Genomic DNA, 15520 nt, shown 5'->3' with positions numbered 1-15520 from the left:
ATCTATTGGTGAGAACCATTGGTTTCCATCTATTACATTACTTTGTGGTTTTAAGATGAAAAAAAGTGATCACAAACTTGAAACATTTGCAGATTTCATGTTAAATATAACCACAAGCTCGTCCTGGGGATTTGTTGCTACAGTTGCAGAGAAAAAGGCACATAGGCAACGACATCGTGGCCATCGTATTCCAAGAGGAGAATACTCCCTTTGTGCCGGATATGATCGCCTCCAACTTCCTTCACGCTTACGTCGTGGTCCAGGTGGTCAGCCCCTGCTCTGACAACGTTGTCTACAAGGTAATCTCCTCACTTTCCTTCTTTCTGCTTCTTCCAGATAGTTAATGTGAGTAATTATTCTTCGGCCTTAATATTTGTTCCCAGGTTTCAGTCACGGCTCGGGATGATGTTCCTTTCTTTGGTCCAGCTCTGCCAAACCCGGCCATGTTTAAAAAAGTAAGAGAAACACAAAGCTTAAGAATCAACCTTGTCATCATATTTTAATTTCAAACTGCTTTCCTCTCTCTGCTTTGCTTTCATTTAGGGCCCTGAATTTCACGAGTTTCTGTTTACAAAGCTAATCAATGCAGAATATGCGTGCTACAAAGCTGAAAAGTTTGCAAAGCTTGAGGTGGGTTCTTGAACATTTTTTGTCAAACATAAAAAAATCTGCACATTCAATTTGTTTTTCATTCTCTCTTTTGCATTTGCGTGTTTTGGTTTCAGGAGCGAACACGATCAGCTTTGCTTGAAACGCTTTATGAGGAACTCCATGTGAACAGCCAGGCCATAATGGGAGTTGGAGGAGAGGACGACAAGCTGGAAAATGGGAATGCAGGAGGAGGGGGATTTTTTGAATCCTTTAAGGTAAACAGAGAGTCAGATGCACAAACTGCACTGCCATAAGAAACTATGTAAAAGCAAAGTCCTGTTTGAAATGTGCAAATCTTTAATCCAGGTCCAACATACTTTAACGTAATTTAGGATTACATTTTGTATGTTTTGAGTGTTTCCACAGACATTTTACTGGCTAATGAAAAAGGAATTTTCACCATTCTTGTTGTATTGATCTGCAACCTTTAGAGGTGCTGCTGCAATTAGTTATTTGGAGACAGCCCCTTGTTTCCAGGCTTATTTAAGCCTGAATAACCGGCTGCCGTCTGTAACTTTATCAAGCAGACAGAATTGAGCAAGATATCGATTTTCTCCATAATTCACTGCACAAAAGAAAATATTTGTATTTTCAAAAATGTCAGCCTATCCATACGGCAGATATTGCTTTTGCTGGTATTATAAAATGATAAAGATCAATGTTATAACACTGACGCATTGACTTTTTGTGACCTTTGTTTTTTAATACCTGTCATTGGATTTTTCTTATGGCTTTTCTCTGGCAGCTCAGGCTCTTGACACTTGTACACAAGCTGGGCTGTAAGAGCTTTATCACTGTCTCCCAGTTGGTGTTAAATCTGAATGAAGTGGATTTCTGCAGCTCTTTGCTCCTCTTTGCTTCCCAGCTTTTCTTCCTCGTGCATCCCGGCAGTAACTTGACGCTGCGCTCTCTGCATGCCTCTGTGCTGCCACACTTTTTCACGACGCTGTCACCAATTCAGAGCGAGCGGGCGGATTTTGGATTGCTCTGCTTCTCCGCTGCGTTACATCCAACTGGATTTAACGACTTTTAGCAGCTTGGTGGTTTGACATCTGCTCACTCTTTCTTTGTCATCCTGCCATCTACCTAAATATAATAACTCATCAGCAGAGCTGTCTGCTTCTTCCTTTTCTGTCAGTGGTAGTCAAAGACGTGATCCCGGTACCTGTAGGGGACAAATATCAGTGCCATCTGAATGTATCTCCTCCTCCTCATCTCTTTCTGTAGCGGGTGATTCGCGGTAGGAGCCAGTCAATGGATGCCATGAGTCTAACTTTAAAGAAGCCATATGCAGTCTCCAATAACCTGAGCAGCCACAGTCCTGCAGAGAGCCCTAAATTCCCTGGGATAGTAAGTACAGTGCCTGTCTTCGCCTCAACTAAGGCGAACCTTGCTACCTCTGCCTCCTCCAGCACCTCTACTAGCGTATCGCCTCTTCCTCACACGCTTGCTGCATTAACTTCTCACATTGACGCACCTTTCCTTCAGCCGAGGAGATCAATAACGGACTGCTTTGGTCTGGAAGCTGCCTCTCATGTTGCAATTAGTTATGAACTGTCTGCAAGATGGAGTGAGAGGAAACTGAGTGGTTATCAGGCTCGTGGTGATGGTTTGGGGTTAAAGCTGTCCTTTTTAAATCCTAAAGCATCTGCATTCTTCCTTCACAAAACACAAAATCTTACCAAGTAGTTTTGACCTATTTTCTAGTACAAATATCTTACTTGAAATCAGACAAAACTAGTTTACAAGTAACCTTTTCTAGTACTTGTGCTAGTTCTTTTCATCGATATTAAGGAATTATTGACTTAGAACAAACATCCCACTGACATGTTAGTTTTGTTTTATTTCAAGTGTCTAATATCTTCACTAGAAACCAAACCAAAATTACTTGGTAAGATTTTGTGTTTTGCATTGTAATACAAGCATAATAAATCTCTAATGTGTTCCAATATTTTGCTAACAATATGTCTGCTATTATGTGCACAATACGTTAAGCATGGGTTCAGTTGATAAGCACAGAAAATTGTTGAATGAAGAAAAGGATGAGAACCTTGTAACGTTGCCTTATTTCAGGATGTTTGTAGGCTAAATTAACTAATTCAAAGCATCATTGTTGTTTCAGCTCTTTAGTCTAACAATAGTACTTTTCTAATCTGAGCTGTTTACAAGGTTTTTATCCGATGTTACCGTTGCATTCGATTTACATCCACCCATCATGGGCATTACTATCCTAATAATGGCATTTATGTTAGATGTATTTGGAGAGACCTGGCTTCTATCTGTATGAGTTTCCTTTCCAACACAAGTTAGGATGTGTTTTTCTGACCATTTTTGGTCCGTTGTTGCCAGCGTGCTAACAACACACTAGCAATAACAGTTCAAATTCATCATTTAAAAACCTCAAATTATTTTTATATTCATGCCCATGATAGCTGCATGCAAACCTCTGAACATACAGCTCTGGAAAAAAATAATAGGCCACTTAAAGTGATCAGTTCCCTTGATTTTACTCTTTATATGTACAGTATATATTTGAGTAAAATGAACATTGTTCTTTTATTCTATGAACTGCTGACATGTCTGAAATTCCAAGCAAAAATGTTGTTTTTATTTACAGAAAATGGGAAATAGGCAAAATAACAATCAAGAAGCAGAGCTTTCAGACCTCAGATAATGCAAAGAAAAGTTCATATTCATTTAGAAACAACATTACTAATGTTTTAACTCAGGAAGAGTTCAGAAATCAAGATTTGGTGGAATAACCAGGAGGTTTTCAGTCGGGTTCAGTGCAGGACTCTTAGTTTTTTCCAGAGCTGAACAATGGGGAAAAACAGACAGATACATTGAACAGGATTTATTGTTGCAACCATCAGTAAAAATGATTTCTTTCTTTTTGAGAAGACGCTCTCTAACGGTGTTTAGCATATTATGATGACACCTAAGAATACTTTATCGTCCGCTCCTCTCTGCTGCTTTTTTTAATCTCTTCTTCATCATCTTCCTCACAGGCATATGTGGCTTACATAACCGGTTCATCATGTCTCTCTCCCATTCAGCTGCCTGTGTTGCCCACGGAGCCAGACTGTCTCCATTTGTATTCTCTAGTTAACTTATGTTTGACTGACATGACTTACTGCATGAAATCTCATATATATTTGTATAAATCTCATGTTTTCTCTCCTCTTCCTCCTCATCTCTCTTTTTTTGTGTCATCACCATCCTCTCCTCCTCCTCACTCTTTCTTCTTCTCTTCCTGTCTGCCTCAGTCATTGCTTGTCCCAGGCAAAAGTCCCAGTAAATATGGACGCCGTGGCAGTGCCATAGGGATAGGAACAGTAGAAGAGGTTCATGTCTAATTACTAACTACTTTCTAACTTATTTCTGCTGCTTTCTGTTGCTTTTATTTGTCTGCATGGCCCCACTGCATCAAGGCCGAACATGATTCCCTGCACATTTCAGCTCCTCTTAATTCCTTTTGGAAATCTAATCATTTGAATTGTTTCGTTTTAAAAATCACCCAGAAAATTAAGAAAATGACAGATCCAAAATGATATTTAAAGGCTAAAGTTCATTTTAAAACTGACACACTTTTTCTCATTTTACTGTTTTCTGCTTTGCTGCAGTAGGTTCTATCTTTCTACAGTGTTTCTCTACTTTGTTTATGTCCAATTAGTTAATTCAAATGATTCAGTAAGCCCCCCTTACAGAGGTTTCACAAAGAGAATTGCCTTGCTGCTCTCTGAAGCCGCACAAAATTAAAATCTTTTTTAAGTTCCTAATTTGAGACCTTTAAAATGGAGACTGAATGAACAAAGCGGCTGCTGAGGAAGCATATTTACAGCCAGGCTCTGCAGCCTTTAAACTCATCTTTTATCTCCCGCTTCAGCGCGCTGTTCTCTGACAGGGGGGACTTTCACCTGCTATTGGCATGAAACGCTTATCTCTCCCTATTTTTCCTCGTCTTTGTAGCACCTGATAAGCCACATATTACCCCGATAAATCAGAAAGACGTGTTTTTGGAATTTGCTTTCCTTTTAAATAAAATTTAGACTGTGTTGTGGATCGGAATAGAACTTTAGAAAGTATTCCCACAGTCTGACACTGATTTTCTGCTCTCCCTGCCAGTCTCTGATTATCCCGGGAAAAAGCCCAACAAGGAAGAAGTCAGGTCCTTTCAGCTCCAGGCGAAGCAGCGCCATTGGGATTGAAAACATCCAAGAAGTCCAGGAGAGAAGGTGGATGGAGACTGTTGTTTATTATTACTGTTCTTTGAACTTGTTCTCATTTTGTCACATTACAACAACAAATGTCAAGATATTTTATGTTATAAACTAACACCGAGTAGTGCGTATTTGTGAAGAGGAAGGAGAATGATAAATATTGTCATCTTCCTAAAATAATGAACGATGTCATGTTTTGCCAAAAAATTTAAATAAAAAAATCACCACCTCTTTTTACCAAAGATAATTTGGACAAAAAAAAACCTCACTAATAATCCATTATTTTATGAAGATATTGAAAAGTATGACATGTATCTATATTATTTCTTTCTGCTCTGGTGCCTTTAGACAATCTACATTTAATATTCACCTGTGCATAATTTCATCTCAGTATAAGACCAGCTGTTCTGTGAAAGCCTCTGAAGTTTATTAGTGAATAAACAGCATCAAATGAACTTGAAATAAGACAAAACTAACATTCAAGTAACTATTCAGCAAGATATAAGAGCTTGTTTTAAGTCAATATTTCTTAATATTGATTTTAAAAAGCAGTTTTATGTCAGAAAATGTCTTGTTATAAGTAAAATAATCTGCCAATGGAACTACAACACGTGTCAAACTCAAGGCCTGAGGGCCAAATTTGGCCCGGTGTAGCTTTTTATGTGGCCCTTTAGTCTCCAGATTACATCAGTAGGTCCATCCAGTTTTTCACAAATATGCAAAATTCACACAAAATCAGCAAATCTCCACATTTTGCTGATGTGGAGCAAAATCAGCAAAATGTGATTTTTGCTGATTTTGCAAAATCAGCAAAAATCACGTTATAGTCAAGTTATAGTCTGTAATTGATACGACGATTAAGAAAAAGTCACATTTAATATTGCAAAACTTCCTTACAAACATTTTTAAATTGGCACCACAAAATTTGTAATTTTGATTGCAATAAAAGACTAAAACAATCACAAAATCCTGAAGGAACGGCTATTTATTGGTATTTTAATTAGTTTTATCAATACATTCTGGCACAACCGGCCCTTTAAGAACATTCAGAGTTTTGATATGACCCAAAATGGAAATGAGTTTGACAGCTATGAACTAGAAAGTCCATTGGCAGATTATCCCACAATTTGAACATCCAGTAGTGGTTATCCTTTATCTAAAGTTGGGAATGGTATTGCCACAACTGCTGAACAATCAATGTTTACCAAAATGACCGGCCTGTGTATGAATCAGTACAGCAGCCAGGAGGAGCTGCAGAGATCCACAATGAGTACCTGCAGCACTCTTGGTTGCTTTGTTGGTCATTTCTAACATTAGTTTTTTAAAGCTTTGTAGAAAACACATTTTTTGTATTTTCTGTAGCAGCAGAGACACATCTCCAAACACTCAGAAGACTCCTGACAGTGGCCATGTTTCTCAAGACCCAAAATCCGACAACTCAGACCAGAGCTCTCCTGAGGTCCTCACAACCACCAAGAACAGGTGAGCATAACAGATTGCAGCAGCATAGCATGTTTTTTTTTTTTTAGCAGAACTTGTCATGCGTCGCCTTGCATAAGCATGGCACCATGTTGTAGTGCTGTGTGTGATGCATCAGAGAGTGGTAACCCAGGGTGCAGCTCCTATCTCTGTGGCAGGACCCCTTCCATCCCTGAGGGCAACGACCTCTCTCGTTCCTCGTCCAACGCCAGCAGCTTTGCCAGTGTGGTTGAGGAGAACGAAGCCGAGGCAGCAGAGGACTACGACACAGGCATGGTGAGTGAGAAACTCTGCAGTATGTAACTTTAATTTAAAAAATATGTTTTTTACTTGTTTGTTAAAACTATCTCCATATTGTGACAGTTTTAACAAACCTCTTCCTCCCTGTCCTCCTGTTGTCCTTCTGAAGAAATGCACCGCTCCCAACCAAAAACAACCAATCAGAATGAGGAGGAGGGTCTTAGCGCTGTCAATCAACTCATGTACTCGCAGCTAAATGTGCTAATGGCAGAGATTCAACTCACCATTACAGGAAAACTGTTTATCCGCCATCATCAGTGGTTATGCTAATTAGCCTGAGCATTCATGATAGGCTATGAGCAATATGCAGTGTAGCAATAAGAAAGAGGGAATGATCAGCGCCATGTGGAGGGGTGATTGGCAGCGCTAAGACCCTCCTCCTGGTTCTGATTGGTTGTTTTTGGTCGGGAGCGGTGCATTTCTTCAGAAGGACAACAGTAGCACAGGGAGGAAGAAGTTTTGTTAAAACTGTCACGACGTGGAGACAGTTTCAACAAATATGTTTTTTTTTAAATAAAAGTTTACAAATATGTGAAAAATACTTTTTAAAAGTTTCGTACTGCAGCTTTAAGTCTCTTGTGACCCCCAGGAGAGTCTGTCATCAGCCGGGACGCCTCACAAGCGCGACTCCCTCACCTACAGCACCTGGTTGGAGGACAGCATCAGCTGCACCAGCAGCAACAGTCGTGGCAGCTCTCCAGGTTAAAACCTTGTGCAGTCTATTATAAATGACATAAGAGCAATAATTTTTAGACACCATGCAACACTATAATAAACAATAGTCAGTTCATTTTGGTTACTACTCAATGTTACCATTAGCAAAAGTCCCCATTTCTGATAACAGTGAACTCTAAAGATAAAGTTGCAAAGAGATTTTTCATGTGAAACACAGAAAAAAGAAAAAGTCCCTCTTGTGGCAACATTATGAGATCTTTGCAGGTTGCAGATTCATCATTATAATGAGAGTTTCTGGAGCCTTCGGGAAAAACAACTAACCTCAATTTCTTTTTCTGAAACTGCAGAGAAAATATCCTGCTAAGAAAAATACTTTTTAAAAATATGATGTACATGTCAGTTTTTGTGATAAGTAGTTCCCAAGTATCATAAAAGAATAAGGCTTACCTTGTAAAAAATATACTTAACCCTTAACCTTTTCACATTGCATCACATAACTAAAGACTTTAATGCCTTTTATTGGGATGTAATGTGACAGACTAATACAAAGCAAAGCAAAAGTTGTATGCATTTTACTATAAATTATACATGTTTTTAACCCTTTCATGCATAGCGTTCCTAAAAGCCATTTTTTTGTGCGATTCATCAGCCGTGGCCCAACAGGAAACCCAAAGAGACACAACCGGAACGCCACGTACTGGCTGGATACATCATATACATCACTATACATAATTCTCCACTTTGTATTGGCCTATCGCATAAAATTTCAATAAAATATGTTAAAGTTTGTTGTTGTATTGTGACAAAAAGCAGTCACTGAGGTTGATTTTACTTCCTCTGCTGTCCTGTCCCTCAGGGCCTGGTAAATCTGATCGAGGGAAAGCCGCCGACATTCGGATCAAACTAGAACGATCACATGACCATCAGTCATCAGTGAGTCACCTGCAGTTATTTTATGTTTTCCACTTACAAATTTCTGCATGTTTTTTATATCTGTGATTTATTAGTCTTTTATTTGATTATTTGTGCTTCTCTTTGTGCAGAACTGTTAGCCCTGCCCACCTGATTATATCCTGAATCTCCATCTTCAGGTTGGACTTATATCATTCAACACTCTTACTATGATCAAATGGAATAGACATCCTGTATAAAAATATAAGTGATCATACGTTGCTGGTGAGTTGTAACCAATTACCTGTTTTCTCCCCAAAGCAGTCCCATATGTCTCACACCTTTTGAGAACCATGCATTTGACATGACGGGTGAAAAGAAGGAGAACGATGATGAAGATGAGAGAGGACTATCAGCATTTGGCTGCTCAGGGAGGACATGCATCCAGAAACCCAGAGGACACTAGGAAGGGTTACGCACAAAAAGGGGCCAGATTTTTTTCCTTCCACTCATTTCTTTGCCTGTTTCCACATCCGTTGCCTGGTTGTACTTTTTATTATTTTTTTATTTTCCTGGCCTTTGTTGTAGTTGTAGAAGTGCACATTTGATCTGCAAGTGTAAATGTTTTATCTGTGAAAATGTCACTTTTGTTTAGTTGTCTTGTTGAAGTCATGGCGTTCTGGCTGTAAAACGTACAGACTCTTAGCTGTCATTGTGAGGAAACCTTCAGACGAAAGATAAAGACAGTTTAAAGGGCATTTATCATCATGTTTAAAATTTCACCTTTTAAAATTAGGCTTTTTGTTTCACAATGGCAAAAGATTCCTTTCCATTTCTGAAGTGGAGCAATATGTAAAGATATGTGAAAAAAGGAAAATAATAACCAAGAATGCAAGTTGCAAAAGAGTGATGACATTATGTGTTGGACCCTGCACACGACAGACACAATAACATGTTTTTTAGACGATAAATTGTCCCAGATATTATTGCGATAAACGATTATATTGTTGTTTTATAGATAATAAAGAAAATATTGATAACGCAAGTTCTCAGAAGTCAACAAGCTTTGATTTTGATCAGAACATTTCACATTGAAACAAGATTTTAAATATCCAAAATAAAACACAAACCAAAAACAATAAACAAAACATAAATAAAAACCACACACAACCAAAACTATAAATAAGTATATTATCATCAGAATGGCAATTATTTAGCTTATTTTTTTATCATTTAAATTACATTGAGAAATCTACTGAATAGATAATTGTTTTGGAAAACATGAGTTCTTACCTCATTGTTTCCACCAATTTGTGTAAAGGAATATAAGTGCAAGTTGTATTTATTTATTTATGCTTTTCTAGTGTTAAAGTACAATGACATTTGCCCTTTAAGGTTTTTCGCTTAATAACAATCTCTAATATAAATTCTGAAGGATTTAGCACGTAACGTACATCAGAAAAGTTTACTTGTGTAAAATCCAAAGAGAAGAACATGATTGATGCACTAAGACACTTTCTATCTACTTTCTCCAAATTAAGCACATTTAGCAAACGATAACAGTTTACTGGAAAGATGAATCTCGACTGATACTCTTAAAGTTTTCTTGGCCTTCAAGTTTATGTTACCTCAATATTTCCACCCACATTCTCGCCTCCCAAAATACATCAATTGTATTAGATTAAATAATAGTCAAACTTGATTCGAGGAACTGAAGAATTGGTTGCATTGCCTGTAGTAATAAGTCACTGCCTGTATGACCAATATAGTCATAGTCATGTTATTTTCTTACTTCTGTCTTTCTCTAACCATGTTTTTATTTTTTCCTTGGTTCCTGGTGAAGTGTGAGTTACACGGTACCGCTCTGGTGATAACACTCAGCGTCTTGTCATTCAGCTTGTATATGTTGCTTTGGTGTAATTGTAGTCTTTACCTGTGATGCCTAGCTTGTTTCAGGGCTCTAACCTTGTTCAGTGCAGTAAGTTTGCAATGCAAATATGATCAAACCATGTATATTTATTTGCTTTAAAAGTGACTAAATCCAAACTAAGCTACTGGTTTTGTGTACATATATATAAATTTGACAGGAGTACATATATTTATAGCCGGTGGATTTTCAATTGGGAGGAGCAACACCATAAGTTTACTGCCAAGTTAAATATTTACTGTTGTTTTATGTCATGTATTCTTGATTTCAGATTTTATTTTGACAGTTTTGTAGATTTTTAAAGGTTTTCAGACTGTAAAAGGGAAAATGTCTCTGTACATCCCATTGACCATTTCAGTTGCCTTATATCACACAATGACAGTGTAAAGAAAGCCAGTGTAGGCAACAGTTAAGTCATCAGGATTTCCAATGAAATGAATGTTTTGTTTTTGCTTGTTTTTACTGTAAATAAATACCCCAAGAAGTTTAAAGTTTGCTGGACATTGTTTTTACAAACACACACATGCACACACAATCTTCACAAAGCCAAAGAGAAACTTCTTTTAACTAAATGATTCGATGGGAATTTTATTCCCCCAGAATAAAATTAGAGGATTCTGACAGTCCAGGTTTCACATGCGGAACCAAATAGGGGAAGCAGACGACTTCAGGCATAAGTCAAATAGCCACAAAGAAACTTAATGTAATCATGATTAAAAATAAATCTGCTCATGGAACAAATGACTCAGTGGAAACATGTCTCCATAGAGGTTCACAATAATGCAAATTCACAAAAAAATAAATACAAAATATGGGCATATCTGCTGTTGATATTGTCACATCATACACTTAAAATAGTTCTGATCATAAATTATTTTCCTTAAACATTTTTCTAATAGGTTTATAGTAATTTGATGTAATTAAAGACTGTCCTATATTGTGCTATTTTCATTTAATATTAAAGATGGTTTGATTAAAGTGGAATGACATATTTTTATGTGTTTTTTTCACATGTACTGCTGTAGCTCAAAATCTGTGTTGTTTAGACAGTGCTAAACATATAAACATGTAATTGTGTAGGATAAATATCTGTTTGTTGTCCTCAACGTTCCGTTTATTTTGGAGGAAGAACTTTTTAAAACTACAATTTAACTCATTCTCTGGTTAAGCGTGGTGATGTATTAGTGTTTCTTCTTGAGACACTGTTGAACTCCATCAGATCCACAAAATAATTGTCTATATCAAGAGGTGGTTCACATCTAGACACAATACTTCCACAGCCATCTTATATTCCAGATACAAATACTATAGATATGGAATAAATACAAAACTACTTTAAAACATAAACTAAAAATGGTCTCTTGTTTATATTCTGGTCACTTATAGTTACGCCTACGTGAGAAGAGAGTATTAGATTATTAAGGCTTGGTAGCGGACTGTGTATTATATACAAACTTTTTTCATATTATTTTGTAAATGTGATGTTTTTCGGTTTGCCCTACAACCACAAAAATGGAAATAAGCTATAGTTCATTATTTTCACTATAATTGCAACCCATTTTCAAAGGTCTATCAATAATCAATCATTTTTCAGACTCGGGCAGAGTAAGCTCTCGACAATTTTTATTTAGCTGTGCCCGCCATTCGTTCATGTCCAAATTCAGGGTATTGGCGTCATTCGGTTCTCGCGGAACCATTGTTCTGTAGTCGAAACAGGAAACGTAGTAAACACATGTCGCACCTACCGGAAGTTAAATTCCTAAGTCACATTGACAAGGAAACCCGGTCACGAAAATATTTGGTAATGTAACATTTATTTTCATTTCATATATTGTCAGTAGTTGTGTTGTCGTTCTGTTTAACACGGGACTTTATTACTCTTATGGAGGAATATTCCGTAATGTAACGATTTTTAAATCCGCATCCACAGTTAGCTGGATAGCTAGTAGCAAAGCATCCTTTCAAATACGAAAAATGCCGTTATTGCTATGGTTTCTTGGCTTGGAAAGGGCTGAATGGACTCTGGTTCTACTTTCAGTTTATTTTATTCTGTTGTTTGATCAATTTGCATTACTGTCTGTGCATACTCTGAATTTTATTTGGCTAATTTTGTGTCACTGTGAAATATATTATCCGCAGTCTGGATTATTTTACGCAACATTCCCTGATCTACAAACCCAGCTGCAAATAACTCTTGCATTGTTTTAAGACAGAATAGTTTGCTTAAATTTGAGAGCTGGAAACAAAATATTCTTGCCTTTATTTTGTAAATCTCTCTTCATAAACTAATCAATCAGATTAACCTTTACTCGCTTTCTGAATAAACTGTGATGCAGCAGGGACACAACTAAGACTGATCATTTCATTATTCTTTCTAATTACCTCCGTTTAATTGTATTTATCCTTTGTTTTGCTTAATTTGACAACGCAGTTGTGACTAATTCAGCTCTATCTTGTTTGCAGGACCTCTGATGAAACAACCCATTACTGATGAATTTATTTAGTTGATCGTTGATGATGTTTGCCTTGAGAGTTGTCCCACGTTTATTAAGTAGAACAACCAGTAAGTATCAACAAAAACACAATAAAAATTTCACTATTATTCTAAATTTTTTCCTATATGCCTCCTGAGAAAATTGAAGCTTAGGAAAAAAAAAATTGTATTTTTCTCTGTAGCTATTACCTGGTGATAATAGTTCCAACAGCTTTCCAGGAAAACTTTTTCAGTACTAAAATCTGGCATTAATCATTTAATGTGCCCTTGACTTTTTCTACATCTCAAAAGGAACACTTACTTAAAAATGTGAGCTAAACATTGCATGATTTAAAATTATTTTTCCACATGTGGCATGCATCTAATTGCCTTCCACTGCGACTAAAGCTGCAGGTCTTTTTAGTGGTTTATCTTTAATATCTTTGTTCATTTAGAGAGTGAAATGTTTGATGATTCATCTTTGTGGAAAAAGAAAAGCTTAAACTCTTCTCAGATTGAAAGTTGAACCAGGTTCTGTCTCTGTTGGATATTATTTTATATTTTTGCTCAGCTGTTCTAACAACTGAATTTTATCTTTGATTGTGGCTTTATGTTTGGGGTAGACCTGGAATGTGAACCTCTTGACTAAACTCAAGTCTTTTTTGACCCCTTAAGTTTTCTTGGAGTATTGTTTCCTACCGTTTAGTTTCCCAATACTCTTACCAAGGGACAGTAAAAAACTACGTCTCATTCTATGTCTGACACCATGTATAAAATGGGTAAACATTTATTTCTAAATCTGTATAAGATAGCTAAAATCTGCAAGACTATAAGTTTAAAGTTGGCCCTTTTTTATGTTTCTCAGTTGCATTAAGGACATGACAGAAACCTGTTTTTTATTATCTACCTATGCAGCTGTGCTCAAACATTTCACATCACTAAAAGTTTGGATACAAAGGGTTGCAGTTGCATTGTGTGAAGTTTAAAAATTGAGTTGAAATGATCATACTTTGGAAAACCATCTTAAATTACTCTTTCTCTTTTAATTCCCAGGTGGAGTTCAGGTTCATGGAGGGATTCCATCTTCCTGCTCATCGCTACAGCAGAAACTAAGAAATTACTCGACAGCAGCAGACAACACGCCTCCTCCGCGATGGGTCCAGCTTGAGCCGGAGCTGGAAGAGGCTCTGGTGCCACGGAAGCTTTCGGTGAGTCCGCTGGAAAGCTGGCTCTCTCTCCGCTACTCCCTACCGCCGCTGCTGCAGTCGGCGCCGCCGCAGGGAGACGTAGAGCTGCTGCAAGAGAAGCTGCTGCCGCCGATCTCTGTGCCCGTTTTGGAGGACGGGGAGGGCTCAGCAACACCCATGAGATGTAAGAATGTTTTAGAGATCCGGCGGCGAAAGATGAACCGGCATAAGTACAAGAAGCTGCAAAAACGGACTAAATTCTTGAAGAGGAAAGTTTTGGAGAGCAGGGGGAGAAGAAAGCAGGTGAGGAGCAAATGGTTGAATGTAGCCCTGCTGTTGTCTTTCTCTATGTGTGAGCTCTTGTCAGATAAGCTTGGTTATTTATGTTGTGTGCAGAAAAGATTTGAGGAGGATCTTGAGAGGATATGGAAGCGAGCCGGACTGAAGAAAGCTCCGGACGGCTGGGCCGCACCTAAGATCTTTATTAAACAACATGGAAAAAAAAGGAACTGAGAAACACTAAAAACAAATGTTTAGTCTGTGTTGCATCATTCCCACCAGCTGACCCTGAACACCTCTCTTCATCGCCAGGTCATAAGGTCATAATCCCTGCGGGTTCGATTAAGTTCTGCAAATTCATCGTCTAAATAAAGATCTCACTCTCATTTCACTCAACATGTTTTTCTTTTGTTCCTTTTTCTACGTCCAGTACTTTGAATAATTATTTAGAATCCTTTGACTTTTTCACATTTTGTCATATTACAGTCAGAAACAACAGTTAATTTGATAAAGCAAAACAAAAAGGATAATGGTGGCATGGGAGAAAATTTTGAAATATTTTATTGATCCCAAAGGGAAATTAAATGTAACTCATATTAACTAATTTTTTTTCCAAAGAGTTATTGTAGACGATGATGGCTGTGGGCACAATGAATCTGCTGCAGCAGTCTGTATTACAGTGAATTTGAAAAAGCCTCTGACTAAAGACGCTGTTTTTCTTATGAAGTCTCATGTAGAGTATGGTCAGAGTTGTTTCTAATTCTATTGATTTTATGCAAAATAATTTTTTGCACCGTCATCCCTAATTGCTCCACAGTAGTCCCCAGAACAGAACCTGATGTGATAGTTTTTAAAAATAATTCTACAAATAAAAAGTCTGAAATGTCTGACATGCTTTAATGTTCATCCCAAATGAGTCAATCCCATTTTTCTGCCAGCTTTACCGACTCTTGATTGCAAAAAAAAAAGAAGGCAAAATTCAGTCAGATTGGGGAGAATCGATGAAACTGATTTAATAAAGAAGTCGATTCTTTATTTGAATTAGATTTGTACTTTGACTGGGCCAATCTAACACATTAATATGCTGTGGTGTATTCCAGCCTCAAACAAGTTTTCTTCCAGGACTTTTTGATCTCCATTCATCTTACTCTGAACTTCCTCTCTGTCCCTGCTGAAGATGATGACGATGCTTCATGTTTCACATTTTGGGCAGTGGTAGGTTTCTGCCACATTCCCATAATGCATTGCATGTCGGCCAGAAGATTTAATTTAGCTCTCAGCCAAGGAGAGCATCTTTTATTTTCCCACGGTTGCTGCATGGCTTGTGGAAAAGGGACTGGCTTCTTTCAGCATTGGATTTCCATTTTCCACTCAGCCGTAAAGATCAGGTAGGTAACCAGTCGGTCTAATTCATTGGTTTTCACGATGCTGTTAATTT

At 37.5% G+C, this 15520-nt stretch overlaps 2 protein-coding genes across 12 annotated transcripts in view; both read left to right on the top strand.

Annotated features, from left to right (window-relative positions):
- Window positions 1–9257, top strand: part of LOC102223169 (rap1 GTPase-activating protein 1-like) — a 64056-nt gene extending 54799 nt beyond the window's left edge. For 4 of the 11 annotated variants that reach the window (XM_023333125.1, XM_023333108.1, XM_023333147.1 and 1 more), the window contains 13 exons: window positions 144–299; window positions 384–455; window positions 544–630; window positions 726–866; window positions 1879–2001; window positions 3918–3995; window positions 4777–4886; window positions 6234–6353; window positions 6491–6626; window positions 7240–7351; window positions 8182–8258; window positions 8369–8416; window positions 8538–9257. In XM_023333125.1, coding sequence (XP_023188893.1) covers window positions 144–299; window positions 384–455; window positions 544–630; window positions 726–866; window positions 1879–2001; window positions 3918–3995; window positions 4777–4886; window positions 6234–6353; window positions 6491–6626; window positions 7240–7351; window positions 8182–8258; window positions 8369–8377 — 1221 coding nt within the window. In that variant the 3' untranslated portion in view covers window positions 8378–8416; window positions 8538–9257. The remainder of the gene's footprint in view (window positions 1–143; window positions 300–383; window positions 456–543; window positions 631–725; window positions 867–1878; window positions 2002–3917; window positions 3996–4776; window positions 4887–6233; window positions 6354–6490; window positions 6627–7239; window positions 7352–8181; window positions 8259–8368; window positions 8417–8537) is intronic. The other 7 variants (XM_023333116.1, XM_023333121.1, XM_023333112.1 and 4 more) reach the window with 7 other exon arrangements.
- Window positions 9258–11856: 2599 nt separating this feature from the next.
- Window positions 11857–14478, top strand: aurkaip1 (aurora kinase A interacting protein 1). Its single transcript, XM_014474989.2, has 4 exons — window positions 11857–11944; window positions 12607–12706; window positions 13670–14106; window positions 14200–14478. The coding sequence occupies exons 2-4, from the start codon at window positions 12658–12660 to the stop codon at window positions 14314–14316; spliced, it is 603 nt and encodes a 200-aa protein (XP_014330475.2). The 5' UTR covers window positions 11857–11944; window positions 12607–12657; the 3' UTR covers window positions 14317–14478.
- Window positions 14479–15520: the final 1042 nt, after the last annotated feature.

This window comes from Xiphophorus maculatus, chromosome 1 (assembly GCF_002775205.1).
Source record: "Xiphophorus maculatus strain JP 163 A chromosome 1, X_maculatus-5.0-male, whole genome shotgun sequence".
Classification (NCBI taxonomy): Eukaryota; Metazoa; Chordata; class Actinopteri; order Cyprinodontiformes; family Poeciliidae; genus Xiphophorus; species Xiphophorus maculatus.
Note: the sequence above shows the minus strand (reverse complement) of the source record. Positions and strands in the feature narration are given on the sequence as shown.